At 38.8% G+C, this 14,218-nt stretch overlaps 1 protein-coding gene across 1 annotated transcript; it reads left to right on the top strand.

Annotated features, from left to right (window-relative positions):
• The first annotated feature begins 49 nt into the window (after nt 1–49).
• On the top strand, nt 50–13,980 carry edn2 (endothelin 2). The gene is made up of 5 exons (XM_084920262.1): nt 50–10,964; nt 11,502–11,646; nt 11,786–11,899; nt 12,498–12,581; nt 12,685–13,980. The coding sequence occupies exons 1-5, from the start codon at nt 10,895–10,897 to the stop codon at nt 12,749–12,751; spliced, it is 480 nt and encodes a 159-aa protein (XP_084776388.1). The 5' UTR covers nt 50–10,894; the 3' UTR covers nt 12,752–13,980.
• The last annotated feature ends 238 nt before the right edge of the window (nt 13,981–14,218 follow it).

The raw sequence follows: 14,218 nt of genomic DNA, 5'->3' as shown, positions 1-14,218 counted from the left end.
GATGTATGGAAATTAATTAAAATCAGTGGGATCCTGAAAGAGGTGCAAGATGCCAAAATTACAAAAAAATAGTGATCCAAACAAAATACAGTGGAGTTAAGTTTAATTTATAGGGGATACATTTTTATTTATGACATGTAAGCGGCTCAGCAAGAATGGTTCTTTCTTGAAACAATGTCAGTAACATTAATTAGCTGCTATGAGGTAAGTCAAGCTTCTGTTTCCCAAATATTTCATGGGACATTATCAACTCTGACATCTTGCCCATCTTGATCTCTTTAAAAACATTTAATTTTTTTTAGTTTATACCGAGTTTACTTGTTGGTGAGAGGTGTTTTATCGTATATAAAAAAAAAAAAAAAAAAAAAAAAAGTAGGTATGCTGTATGCTGTGGGTTTTTACCCCTCAGCTGGGCAAGCAGGCATTCAAGACTGTGAATGTGATAACTCAATACATCGGTGCATCAACTAAAATTCTCAGATGAGTGTGAATCCCATGACCTGGAAATCAAGGTCAGAGGTCAAGCCCCCTGAAAATCTTGTGAATGCAATAAATGGAGTGATGTTACCTAGGATTTTCAAATTTATACCATAGACACATCAATTAGGCGCTAAAGGGCAGCACTGGCCACCGCCAGTATGTTCATGCAGTTACCATAAACCTATTTTCTATCTGTTAACAAAGTGGCTGATTAATCATTTTACTACCACAGCGCTGTTTGCTTGCTGGGAGCCTGACGAAATGACTTCTCCGTGGATGTCAGTGCGGGCTCTGTATAAGGACAATGGGTTTCTACTGTAGCTTAGTAAAAAGGAAAAACAGTCAAAATTAAAAAATAAATAAAGAAAATGTAGCAGGCAACTCATCTGAAGAGCTTGTTTTCACCAATGGAAGTTGCTATGATTGTTCTAAGTCATTCTTGCAATCCAACAAATGGATCTTAAAAGACTCATTTTTAAGAAAATTGTGTGCTTTAAACAAAACCACGTCTTGGGGTCACTAAAACTAAAGTTTAAAAAAAACAGCTACAAGTAGGTGTTAAAAAGTGCTTTTGATAATAGAAATTAAAGAAAAAAAATCAAAGTAGAAATAAAAACTTATTAGAAGGGTTTTTGTTTGTTTGTTTCTTAAACTATAATCTTGCCAAAATAGTCTGTGGATTGATTTTAAAAATGTTGCTGTTGATATTTTCCAAATGTAATTTTTGAGTTGCTGTGAATGTAAAGTTACATTTGATTTCCACTGTGCTGTAGTGGAACACATTTAAACACGTCAGCATGTTTAAATGTTTCAAATACGTTTATTTCCTATAGTAAGCTAAAAGATAAAGGAGATACAATAGTCTGTAAGAATCAAGTGCATTTTTCCTGGACTGAGCACACTCCATGCTGATGATTATGGCACCATCCTGTGGATATTTCATAGCATAGCAAATTCCATCTCATGGAATCAAAATATTCATTTCATCCCCTCTTTGCTGTCTGCTCGGCTCGGGCAGCTCCTCTTTGTTCTTAGGTACTGAATGTTACTCCTGTCACCACTGGGTGGCAGAAGAACTCAAATTAAAGCCTACTGTTATTCTCCGCTAGAAGAAATGACATCATCCACTAAAGGTAATGGAGCACATACAGAAACCGAAGTCAAACCAGTTGGGGGGATTTTATTGTATATTTTCACAGGTAATATGGAGACAGTGACAAAAAAATGAATGAAGTGAAAAAAATCTCCACATGACAAATGTGGAAAAAGGGAAAGTTTTAATGTAGGACTATAATTGTCTGCGTTTGTGTTTTATCAGCAATCTACAGATAAGTTTCTCAGTAAAGGAAGAAGTTTCAGGGAAAGGGCAGCCAGACACATCCCCAAAGCTTTAAATCATCTACCTGTGAAGAGGCGTGCATTTATTTACTTACAGTATAAAACAAACGTTAACGTAATTACCCAATTTTATGTCGATAGTTCCTAATAGGAACGTTGTGATATGTTTCGTTAGAAAATGAGCTCCAAACAATAACCCAAAACGGGAAACCTGTCTGAGGGCAAAGTAAAACAAACAGAACTGAATGGAGATTCCTGAAAACTGGAAGCCAAACAGGAGGAGTCGGGTGTTAATGCAGGGTGGGTTTGTTTGCATATCATCTTGTTACCATAGTAATAATTATGGAATTATGACAATTTTATGAAAGCAAACACACAAAAGACAGGAAAAGGTCAACAATAAAAACGTGTAGATAGCTTCACTTCAGAGAACATCCTGCAAGTTGTTATTTCTAATGGCATCATTTTTTAATTTTTCATATCTCCCATGTGATCCATTTGTGTTAATGATATAAAGCTCAGAGTTTACAAATAATATGAATGTAATGAGTCAGATGAAGTTCACACACATGTTAAAGGTTTATGGCAGAGTAAATAGAGTTCAATCTTTTATTCTGAGAAAGGCTTTCTCGCATTTAATTCATTTATGTATCACAATTCTGTTTTGTGGTTCTGTTCTGGGCGTAAAACCTTCTTTTTTGACAAAGCTTATCATTGAGGTTAGATTGGGTGACACTGAAGCATCCATTAGCCATGCTGCTATCGTCTCCGCGTGCTGGGGGCTTCCCATGATGCACTGTTTCTTTTCTATTCACCTGTTTTCTCTTTTCTTGTTTTCATGCATCACTCTTACATTTAATCTTTATTAATTAATAAACACCCTCCCATAATATGTCTTGTGCTACCCCCACCTCCTCAACCAGTTGTGACAGATGACTGCCCTGACCCTGGTTCTGCTGGAGATTCCTTTTAATTTAATTTGATTGAATTCCAGAAGGCTAAACTATAATGTTTTGGAATGATTGTTAGTCAAATTAATTAAGTAACTTTAAGAAAAAAAAATTGTGTTTATTGTCCCAATATATTGCAAACCCCACGAGTCACTCTTCCCAAAGAAATGTCGCTTGGTAGATGTTTTATCATTTCCAAACTGTTCTATGTAAACCCTGGAAAAGGTTGTCTCGAAATCTCAGCAGTTTCTGAAATAGCCAGACCAGACCAGCTAGTACCTATAACCATGCTGCATTCAGAGCAACTTTGCATGTTCATCTAGCCAAAAACAGAAAAAATAATGAAAATGTTATTGCAGAATAAGTAAATGAAAAAAGCTTATTTTATTTTGTGTAAACTGTAAGTCAGTATTATTAATTATATAAAACTAAACGTTACAACATTTTAAATAACAAAATTAAAGTTAGCCAGTTATGCTATAAAGAAGAAACTGTGATGTAGCCATTACATTAAGCTAACTGACTTAAATTTTTAATTTAGCTATCATTTTAACCATTTGATGTTGTATTAAATTGTGTTTCTATATATACACCATACATATACATGCCATCTATTTGTAATAATGGAACATAAATTATTATTTTAAATGTTACAGTTATTTTAGCTGTTTATTTAACAAAGTTTTACTTTTTTTATTTGTCTCTGTCTTTATCTCTTCTTTTTTGTTTTGTTTTTATCATTTTCATCCATTTATCTGCTATTTCAACAATAGTTTGCCGTTACATTTACTGTAGCTCATTGTCTAAACTTTTTTTCCCTTCCTGGTTCCATGTGCGACTCATTCTTTTTCAATGATTGACCTTAATGAAGCAGACAGGTGTGCCAGGCACTCTCACGACATGTGATGAATAGAGGCGACAGGAGAGGCCTAATAACAAGTAGGCTGCCGACAGTTAGTGTACTTTCGGTCTGTATTTGGCATGCTGGTAATGATACTGCTATCATTCTTCACCTCACTCGCATCAGGGTCCTGTCTGAGTGAGTCAGCGCATTTCTGTACTTAAAATCAGTTAGGTGCCAAGTCCATTTCCTGTCTTCTTTTCTGTTTTTTTAAGCAATAAGGAACAAGGATAAGGTGTCTGCATTTTTCTCTGATGAGGCATTGCATTCCTGATGTACATCAGAGATGTAGTACTATACAAACTTAACTTGGTAATGGAATGAAAGCTTAGCTAGCAGGACGATACCTTTCAGGATAAACATTTAGATAAACTAGCTATTTTTACAACGTTGTGAAGAAGTCAAACTAAATATAGAAAATTCTGTATGAAAGTATAAGTTTACTGAATCCGCTGTTCAACAGTGACTTAAAGGAAAAATGTTCCAATACATAAAGATCTATGAAAAATACTTCTGAAAAGCAAAAAGGCAACAATGCTGCGTGGGTCCTCTCCACAGTTCAAAGACATGCAGTCAGTGGGGTTAGGTCATTCAGCCCCTGAAGTGGATGGATATATTTACCTGTGTTTGACCTATCAGAATATTTTCACTAAGGTGTTGCCCTGATGTTTGCAGCAACGCCAACAACACAAATACCAGAAACTTCTGGGCAAAGGAAAACAAACTGACTTTCGCAGTACAACGTGCCTTGGCTGGGCACCCTTTTTTAGTAAGTTTAGAAAATCCCATGAGCTGGTTGTTTTTGTCAACTATGTTAACAAAATATAAATCAAATGTAAAACCATGAAACAATAGTCAAAGCATATGTCTGTCTTTGTTTCCTTTTGGTCCTCCAGCTTTCTTCCACAGTCCAAAGACATGCTGGTGATCCTAAACTATGCACAGGTGTGGAACTGAGTGTGTCTGTCTCACTGTAATCTTTTCTTGGACTTGTGACGTGTCCACTGTGACCCTGTGATTTGTATAAGTGTAGCAAAGTGGATGAAGGAGAATTACTATCTTCTGTGTTATTCCATTTCGTTTAGTGTCTGATATCATAATGTGTGTGTACAAGGCAAAGCTTCAAAGCCCAAAGGAAGCTTTTAGCTTTTTAGCTAAAATAAATAGCAGAGACACTGTTCTGACTCCAGTCTTTTCTTCAGTCGCTTATCTACGAAGACTGAGCTGCTGCCTCGCAGTCTGCCAGTTTCATTTTCTCAGTAGAGTTGCTTCTTCTAAGTCTCGACTCTAAAAGTTCTCAGCAGCAAGCACATCAAACCAAACCTTCTGTTTTAGGGTGAGCATGAAAGGAAATGCAGCTACACTAAACAGCAGGAGTGGGCAATGAATTTTCCAAAGGGGCCACATGACAAACTGGGACTGCTGTAGAAAGCTGCCCCACTAAGCCTGTAAACAAATAAAATCAATATTAGGCACAACTGAGGCATTTTTACAAATGCGTCCTGAAGGTGATGACTTGCATGCTATTGTGTCACAATCCGTATGATCAACCTCAGCCCAAGGGAAACTCAGAGGATTCTGCAATTATGGCGCCGCTGTTTGTTTGCCATTACAACAACATACATTCCTCAGCAGCAGTTGGAAGTGCTGAACAGATAAGGGCACATTTTTTTTACCCGAGACTGGCATGTCTGGGAAAAGCAACAGAGGAAGGACACAGTGGCGAAGGGGAAATTAGGGAAAGTGGACACTTTCACATTGAGCCCATTCCACTGAATTACTGGACAATTTTGCTCTAAAGGAGTTTTTTTTTCTTTCTCCACTGTAACAAAGAGTTGGTCACATGCCAGCCATTTTTGCATTGTGACATCCTTTTGGCATTCCCCCTTCTTTTAAACTGTGACAACACGCAAATCTGCAACCTTCAGCTGTGTTTTTTTCCCCTCTTGCTTCTGTAAGCATCTTCTCCTTTCGTCTAGATTTCCGTTGGAGCTGTGATGTTAAATTCCACAACATCTGCAATATTTTTCCAGCCTTCATCACCTAAACAACTGTACTTCTTCCTGTTTTTCAATACGGCTTGCTCTACGTCAGCCACATTCAATTCCATTTATGGTAAACAGCCTATGAAAATGATGCGCCCGCTAGCACTCTTTAACTTCTAGAGATTGATTAATGACTGTTCCTACATGGAACACACTGCTGCTGAATTATTATTATTTGATTTACTAATGAAGGATACAATATAAGATTTTAGTGACAAAATGAAGTATTTAATCCTCTGGTCAAATACTTCATGATCTTCAGGTTAGCAAACATCTCTGCAGGGATTTTCTCCAAGTTCTTAAGGTTTCTCAACTGTCACCTGAATATACAGAACTTCAGATCTTTGTATGAGGTTCTTATATTTTGAGGCATATTTGTATGCCTCAGTATTTGTAATGCCAATACTTCAGGTAACTACCTTTCTGGAAAACAGACACATCACACATTTTCAATGCCATAGTTGAGGAAAAGAGGTTTTCATCCAAAAGGTTTCAATCTTTATGTCAATGAGATCCTAATCAGGAAAACATCCTCAAAGTGTAATGATCCCACTGCCAGGATTGTTGGGCTCATAGTCTGAATTCTTGTCTCCCTCAGTGCTCAACTTACTCAACTTATCAATTTCATTCTCCTAAGTTTCATCTAAATTGATCAGATCTTGCGTGGGGCTTCAGACTTCTTCCATTGGCAAATAATTGCACCAGCATTTCTCATTTTATCGCCCAACTGGTTGCTGATGTGTTTGTAACCATTGTGAAGGTCAGCAATCACGTCCCTGACATCCTTACAGAGGTGTTGAAGATGTAAACAGATTGTACTGGGTTATACTGGTCAACAACCCAAATTCTTGTTGGTAAGTCTTCGCTCGCGTACTAAAATGTGTTTCAGAATGCCCTTTCTGTAATGTTTTGTTGATATTCAAAGTCAAAAGTCAAAGTCAAATTTATTTATATAGCACATTTAAAACAACAAGTGTTGACCAAGGTGCCGTACAATTAAGATAATCAAATGAAATAAAACATGATAAAATCAAGAAAAGGAATCATAAAATTAGAAGATTTGAGTAAGAAATTAGATAAATAAAAGTAGTACAAACTCATTCTGAATTAAAGGCCAAGGAGTAAAAGTGGGTTTTCAGATGTGTTTTAAAAGTGTCCAATGTTGGAGAGGTCCTGATGTGAAGGACCAGTTTGTTCCACAATTTTGGGGCAGTCACAGCAAAGGGCCGATCTCCTCTGTGCTTTAATCTGGGACAGCCAGGAGCATTTGGTCCGCAGACCTCATCTTGCAGGAGTGCACCAGCTTAAAAGATCAAAAAGGTATGAGGGCACGTACCCGTGCAACACCTTAAAAGCAAATAACAAAATCTTATAAATAAATTTGAAAACTAGCTTGTGTCAAATATAACCAAAATTATTCAATCATAGCCCGCATACTTCTCAGAAAACAATGTTTTGTAACACAGCTGATTAGAACAAGTTAAAGTGGAAGAATGGAAAACATCTCCTTTCACAGTTTTTACGTATGTTTTATAACATAATTCAAGGGTTTCTAAAAAAAATTAAATCAAGAGATGTAACATTCAGCATAATAATGAGCATTTTTTTTTCCAAAACAAGAATTTAATTTGACTGTTTTTTACTGTCATTAAAGAAGAAATTAGCATTTTTGATGCTTTTCATATGAAAAAAGGAGATCTTATGTAACAAATGTTAAATATGAGTATAATTTTTTTTTTAAAGAAATACATTTGAAAACAAATTGAAACAAGGATAAGGGGCACTGTTCATAAAAAGCATGCAGATTTCCATCATCATGCCTCTTTTGACTGTTCCTTCGCTGGTAGCTCTGCGTGTTTGATTTGAGTTTTCCGCTGAATGCCCCTCAGGACAAACCAAAAATGAGATTTGTGCCTACATGTCAGCTGACAACATACCAACCAGCATATGCGTATTTTTAAAACACGAGACATGATATCTAACCTTTACAAAATCTCTCCTGTTGTCCGAGTTTTGTAATGAAGCCAAGTACAAATGACGGTGGAACAGCCACACCCCTGAAACTCTGACCTAATATCATCTCCGGCGCTGCGTCCTTGGTTTGCATCATATAGGAAAGGAGGCGCAAACTGTAAGTTGCAGTGGAGGATGGAAGTGCGTCATAATTAACCTTCGCAAAATACAGGGTGGGCCATTAATATGGATACACCGTAATAACATGGGAATGGTTGGTGATATTAAAGTCCTGTTTGTGGCTCATTAGTATATGTGAGGGGGCAAACTCCTCAAGATGGGTGGTGACCATGGTGCCCATTTAGAAGTCGGCCATCTTGGATACAACTTTTGTTTTTTCAATAGGAAGAGGGCCATGTGACACATCAAACTTATTGGTAATGTCAAAAGAAAAACAATGGTGTGCTTGGTTTCAACGTAACTTTATTCTTTCATAAAGAATATACTAATGTGCCACAAACAGGACTACCGTTCCCATTTTATTATGGTGTATCCATATAAATGGCCCACCCTGTAGTTTTCTGTACCAAAAGAAACACAATCACCACCCAACATACAAGTGAGATAAGGTAATGAAACACTTTCCCCCTAAAAACATGAAGCTTGTGATTTGATTCTCTTGTCCCAGTCAATGGAGCAGCACAGATCACTTCACTGCGGTTTCAGTGTTGTTTGCTCTTTTTTGTGGTTGGATGTTTTTGTGTGTTTTTTATGACATAATTTGATTTGGTCTATTTGCTCAGAATGGAAAAACAACAGGGAAAAGTTAAGTACAGAGACGGAGAGCTACATGTCGTGTGTCACAGCCTTGATGCTGCCGGCTTTTGTTTCGTCCCTTTTAGAAACGATCCTCTCTGACGTGAACCGTGCTGATATCATCCTGTCTGTCCTCACGGTCACCTGTGCTCAGTGTGCTCATTTTCCACGTGTGAGGACACGGGTTTATTATGGTACTGACTTCACTGCAGTGAATATATTATTTGATTTTATAACCATTGTGTTAGGCTTTTGAGAAAATGATAAAAATGATAAAAAGCTCACACCAAATGAAATAATCCTGAAACATAACATTTATTTGTCCTCGACACACTTTTCCTCCACTGCTGACTTACCTTCTTTATTTTCCTCCCCTATCTGCTCCATCTGTCCCCACACCTCCAGCTGTGCCGACACATGCACACCTGTCTCTGCTTTACAGAGGTGGAGCTTCCTCCAGATTTCATCTTCCTGTCAGCAAACCTGGAAATGATCATGTAGTCACTCGCCTGCAAGCAACCTGTGTCACAGTTACTTATGGCAGGGGCTGAAAGATTTTTTCCACCCATTCAGTGGAAGTGTTGCTCCAGTTCCAGTGAGTTGTTCATTCTTTGTGTTAGCACGTTGTGTGGATTTAACTTTACTCTTCTGTTGTGCTAACTACCTGTGGAGATATCTGTGGAGGAAACTGGACTTGGACTAGCTCTCTGGGAAAAAAGCCCCACAAACACTATCGGTACATTTTCAATCTGAACTTTGTTATAAGACTTTGATCTCAGCATCCTGTGTCTGAGTCCAGATCCTGGTACAAACAGGAGTTTGCAGTGTTTCTGCAATAGATGAAGACCTGGCAGTCTGTCTCAGGTATTATATTAATGTAGTTGTTGGATTGTACAACATAAAAAAGTTTGTCTCATCATTTTTAACTCCTTATTTAGGGGCATTTGTAGCTTGTTTTCCGATAGGTAAGCATAAGTGGACCAAGAGTCATTTGAGTGGGGATAGGGATGGGACTAGTGAGTGTGGAGCATGAAAAATATCAAAAGATTCAGGAAAATTTTGAACTATAGAGCAAACCAGACCTGCTGGAAATGGCTGAACATTTAGAATTATGGAAGTTTAATTTGGAATGCAAAGCTTCAGAGAGGCGACTGTTTTAGCAATATTAAATTACATGGATTAAATGATAACCTCCTTTCTTCCCAAACATGGCTCCTGCACGGCAAAGATAAGATTTTGTGGTAATGAAGCTAACAAAATGCTGTGCGGTTACAATCATGTTTTTTGTTTGTTTGTTTGTTTGTTTGTTTGTTTGTTTGTTTTTTACTGACTGGCAAAAGCATCATGCACTCGACTGAACGACTCTATCTGAAGGGTCTCATTCCAAGTTAATCGCATTCCCTCTCTCCCACTGAACAGTCCAGTCTGATCACATACTGCTGGTACATCTTTCTAAACATGAAGGACAGAATCCATTCTATAGGTAATAAGAGGGAAAAATACCCGAGGGTCTCTGCATGACGTGCTTTTACAGTTTACCGCGTGGGCGGCCAGGATGCGGTCAAGCTTGAGATGTGTGTATCACTGGACCTGCAGTGTACGCACGGTGGCGTGTGCGTGGGTTGCAGACAGCTGATGTGGCAGGCGTCTGCGCACAGAGGTATCGATGCTGTGCGGCGGTACGGTGTGCCATGTGCTCGCTTTCCTGACAGCTCTCCATGATCCTTTCAGGCGCACATCAGCCGCGGCACACGCAAACCAACCGCTGCCTACATCTGTATCTACACCCAACACCCCACATCCTCATACTCTTTGTTCTTATATATGTTGACACAAAAAGTCTGAAAGAAACACACACCTGCTTGTCGCGTCTTAATCTCACTCTCAATTGAGATTAAGACAGAACAACTGTTCATCTTAATCTCAGCCGAATTCTCAGGTAGGCTACAACTTACATTACTACTAAAAATCCACCCTGTGCACCGTACAGGGTACAGCTCACTCCTGCTTTGTCCTGCTGTTGTTTGGGTGCTATTTATTATTCTGAGTCTGACGCGTGACGCTGGTTGAAGTCCAGTGCATCTGCAGACACTGTGGAAAACAGTCTCTGTGTCTCCAGCCGAGCAGGAATGACAAAGGGAAACGTGGATTACTCAGAACTTCCTTACATGTTTTTCCTGCTGTTGTTGCGACTGTGAAGGACCATGCAGGAATGTGAACATGTTTTCTAGGATCAGAGTTGGCGGGGGTGCAGGTGGAGCCTAAGTGAGAAAGACGAGTGGAGGAGTGGCCACGGGGTATAAGTAGATGTTGGCTGGGGCTTGGAGCATTAAGCACCTGCTGCTGCTCTTCAGCCTCTAAACACAGGACCTGTGCGCACACATCTGGGTCTGCAACTTTATTCACACTCAATGAGAATGATGGCTTCTTTCACATGCAAGATACTGACTTTGTTCATCATCTGTGTGGCTCTGCAAGAAGGTGAGAAACTGTTTCTTCAATTTTCTTTTAAAATATTTATGGCAACTTTTGTAGATCTGATGGCAAAGTACAATAAATGAATTATTTCCCCCTTACAACAGCTCTTCACTCACTATATTATCAGTTTATTCTAGAATTGAGGGATATGTAAATGACATGAAGTTGACTAAAATAAGAAAAAGAGTCTTTGACCCTCTTTGAGTAAGTCACCAGAGAAAGTGTAAATACAGTGCTGTATTTGCTGTTTTCAGTCAACCACAGCAGACTTTCCTTTAATAAGCAACCACTCCTTTGACTCAAGTGTAATCGCTTCCTAACCACTGCACTTCTAGAGAACATGTGGGATTGTTTGACTTTGATATAATGTATAATAATGATAAACATGCCCTAATAACAATCACCACTGCATTTTTTTACCTTGTTGGAGTGTGTTTTGTCTATATTTACATGTGATAATCACTAACCACAATGCAAGATTTGGTTGGAGGATTTTTTTTAAAAAATCAGAGTAAAAAAAACATATTTGTGTTTTGCTAGGTTGTGGACTCCCCTTATCAGAGCAGCCTGCTCAGGCTCCACATCCGCACCATATCAGGACCAAGCGCTGCTCCTGTAACAACTGGGACGATAAAGAATGCATCTACTTCTGCCACCTTGATATCATCTGGGTAAACACACCAAGGTGAGGCTGCAGAATACTTCAGTGAGCTACATTTGTTAGCATCATAAACCCTTACCCCAACCCAAGGGGAAGAACTCAGGTGTGCTTTTTAACCTAATCCAAGATGCCTTCATTAAATTATATCATTTTTCATTTACAGTAAAGTCCTTCCTTACGGCCTGGGTAGTTCCCTGTCTCGCCGTCGCCGGTCAACAGACCGTTGTGAATGCCTCAGTGCAGCCGATAAAACCTGCCACGGTTTCTGCCATAAAAGGTGAAAACTCCTTCCTTTCTAGCTTTTCTTCCTCCTTCTACCTACACCTGAAGCAAAGCTGGCATTTCCCCTCACGTACCCTCATTTGCCTCCTAGATTGTATCAAAGTAGCTTATGTGTCTCCTTTCAGTCTGTATCAGATCTTTGTGATGAGCCTGAAAATATGTCGATGGGGAGGGTGAGTCACAGAGAAATGATAGTGGCAGTGCAATATGAGGGTAGCAGTCATAGCAATAAGAAAGGCCTGCATACCTGCTGAAGGCCTTGAAAGAAATCACAAAGGTTTATTAGCAGGGCTGCTGTTTTTGGAAAGTTTACATTTCTGCTTTTGTGCAAGGGAATGATTGACGTCCTTTGAGTTGTTTTGGCCATGTAAGCGCCAGTATGAATTTGTCACCTCTGCTAGATGTTATCCACAGAGGTATTTTGTAAGCCGCACCCTGCCTTCTTAAGGCATCTGAAATATATTGGTTTTAAATCCCAGGGAAGAGCAAGGATAATCATGAACTAACTGTGCTTCAAATACTATATAACTTCCCAGTTTGTGAAGTTCCAATTTCTTTCCTTGTTTTGATGTCGATTGTCCATCTTTCCACAGCTCAGAGGATCTCAGGACTCATGTCGCAGAGCCCCTTGTTGAATCTGGAAGCATGAAAAGCAACAAATTACTGGCGTCTTTAAGGTAAATGAAGACTTAATTCAAGGATCAAGTTGTAAAGTTGGGTTTCTCCATTTCTGAGATACATGAAACATGTCTAACCTGGTTTCTTTGGTTTTTCCCACAGAGATATTATCAAGACTAACACAGCAAAGGCTAAAGAAGTTTCATCTGTTCTGGAGTCAGCAAATTAAAGAGTAGAACAGGGAGGTAGAGCGCTGAAGGAAAAGCAGGAGCTGGTCAGCCTGCAAGGACTACAAACTCCTGCCTTCAATTCAAGCACACAGCTTTCAAAATGTGTCAGGGAAAGGTGGAAGAACGGAAGACAAAACGAACAGTGGACCAAGCATTTGATCAACAGTGCAGCAAAGACTGGCAGCTCCCCAAGACAGTCCTGCAGCAAGAACCGGAGCTGCTGGGTGGAGGTGGAAAGTCATTGCTCATAGACTAGAAGACAGTGACGTGAAGAAAGCTTACGATTAACAACTTTTGACCAGGAATTTGATTGTGAATGTCTGTATGAACAATTTGAAATCTACAACTCGCCTACAGAAGAACATGGGATAGTTATTCCACAGTCATGTTTAGTTCCATGTTTAGTTTTTCAGATGGCACTGAAATGATTTGTTTTTTGTGTAGTTCTTTGATTTGGTTCAATATTCCTCTGTATCAGAGCTGGAATCTGCTGTCCTGCTTAGGGCATAGCTTTTTTTTAAATGATTAGGGAGTACTTGAAAATGGCAGCTTCTTCACTTTCAGCGCACATTGCCGCTGTGAAATGAAGGTCATATCTTTGGGATTTATCTAAGAAACAATTAGCTTTATACGAGGTCCATTGTCAGCTCCTCCGCACACACATATGCAGTACACATTGTGTTTGCATAACAGCAGCAGCACAGCAGATCTATTGTCTTGGCTCAAGTATTTACTGAATAGGTCCTATTTAATCTTTTGATTGAAGATAAGCCAGGAGATTTCAATGATGTGCAGCTTGCCAAAAAAAAAAAAAAAAATGCAGCCATTGTTTTTCTCCTGTGACAAATGTTCCCCCAACTTATCTGCAATTAGCAAGCAAGAAACTACAACTCTTAAGTCAATGCACTTGCAAACATTGCGCTAACACCTCTGGTCTCTATTCTTTTCTGTGCAATAAAGCCATTCACTCTATCTGCTTGGTCTGAATCCACAGGAAGTGGCGGACGCGTGGAGACTCAGAAAGCATTTATCCTCAAATATCTCACTGCTGTTTATGGTGAAAAGTTGACCAGCTTTAGGTTTCATGCTGATATGAAAATGATAGCAATAATTCTAAATAGAAAACTTTATTTATTTTCTAATTTATTCAAGGATGTATTTATATTTCTATGATGTGCTGAATTTTGTATGAGAAAATAAAACTGCATCAAAGTATTTTTATGAAGAATCTTGCTTCATTTTTATGTCTTTCAACTGTAAATAACCCGTTTCAAACTAAAACCCAGTTGTCTGTAGAGTTTGGCCTCTCTCTCTCCCTCTCTCTCTTACACAAGCATGAAAACATTGCGATGTTGAAAATATCCTCACAAGTTCATGTTTGGTTCATGATCAGTTTTGCTTTTAGCAGCTCTGGGAAGAAAAATGGTCATGAACCAGTTCCATGAACATTAAGTAGGTACTCACTG

The sequence above is a fragment of the Perissodus microlepis genome, chromosome 22, assembly GCF_051167445.1.
Source record: "Perissodus microlepis isolate ML-2025 ecotype Zambia chromosome 22, ASM5116744v1, whole genome shotgun sequence".
NCBI lineage: Eukaryota > Metazoa > Chordata > Actinopteri > Cichliformes > Cichlidae > Perissodus > Perissodus microlepis.
The sequence above is the reverse complement of the archived record's forward strand: the minus strand, read 5'-3'. Positions and strand labels throughout refer to the sequence as shown.

What these genes read in the sequence shown, in the direction of transcription:
- edn2 (XM_084920262.1), top strand. Translation starts at nt 10,895, where the DNA reads ATGAGAATGATGGCTTCTTTCACATGCAAGATACTGACTTTGTTCATC. An exon ending in ATCTGGGTAAACACACCAAG is followed by an intron (nt 11,647 to 11,785) that starts GTGAGGCTGCAG and finishes TTTCATTTACAG; the next exon opens with TAAAGTCCTTCCTTACGGCC. An exon ending in AAATTACTGGCGTCTTTAAG is followed by an intron (nt 12,582 to 12,684) that starts GTAAATGAAGAC and finishes TTTTTCCCACAG; the next exon opens with AGATATTATCAAGACTAACA.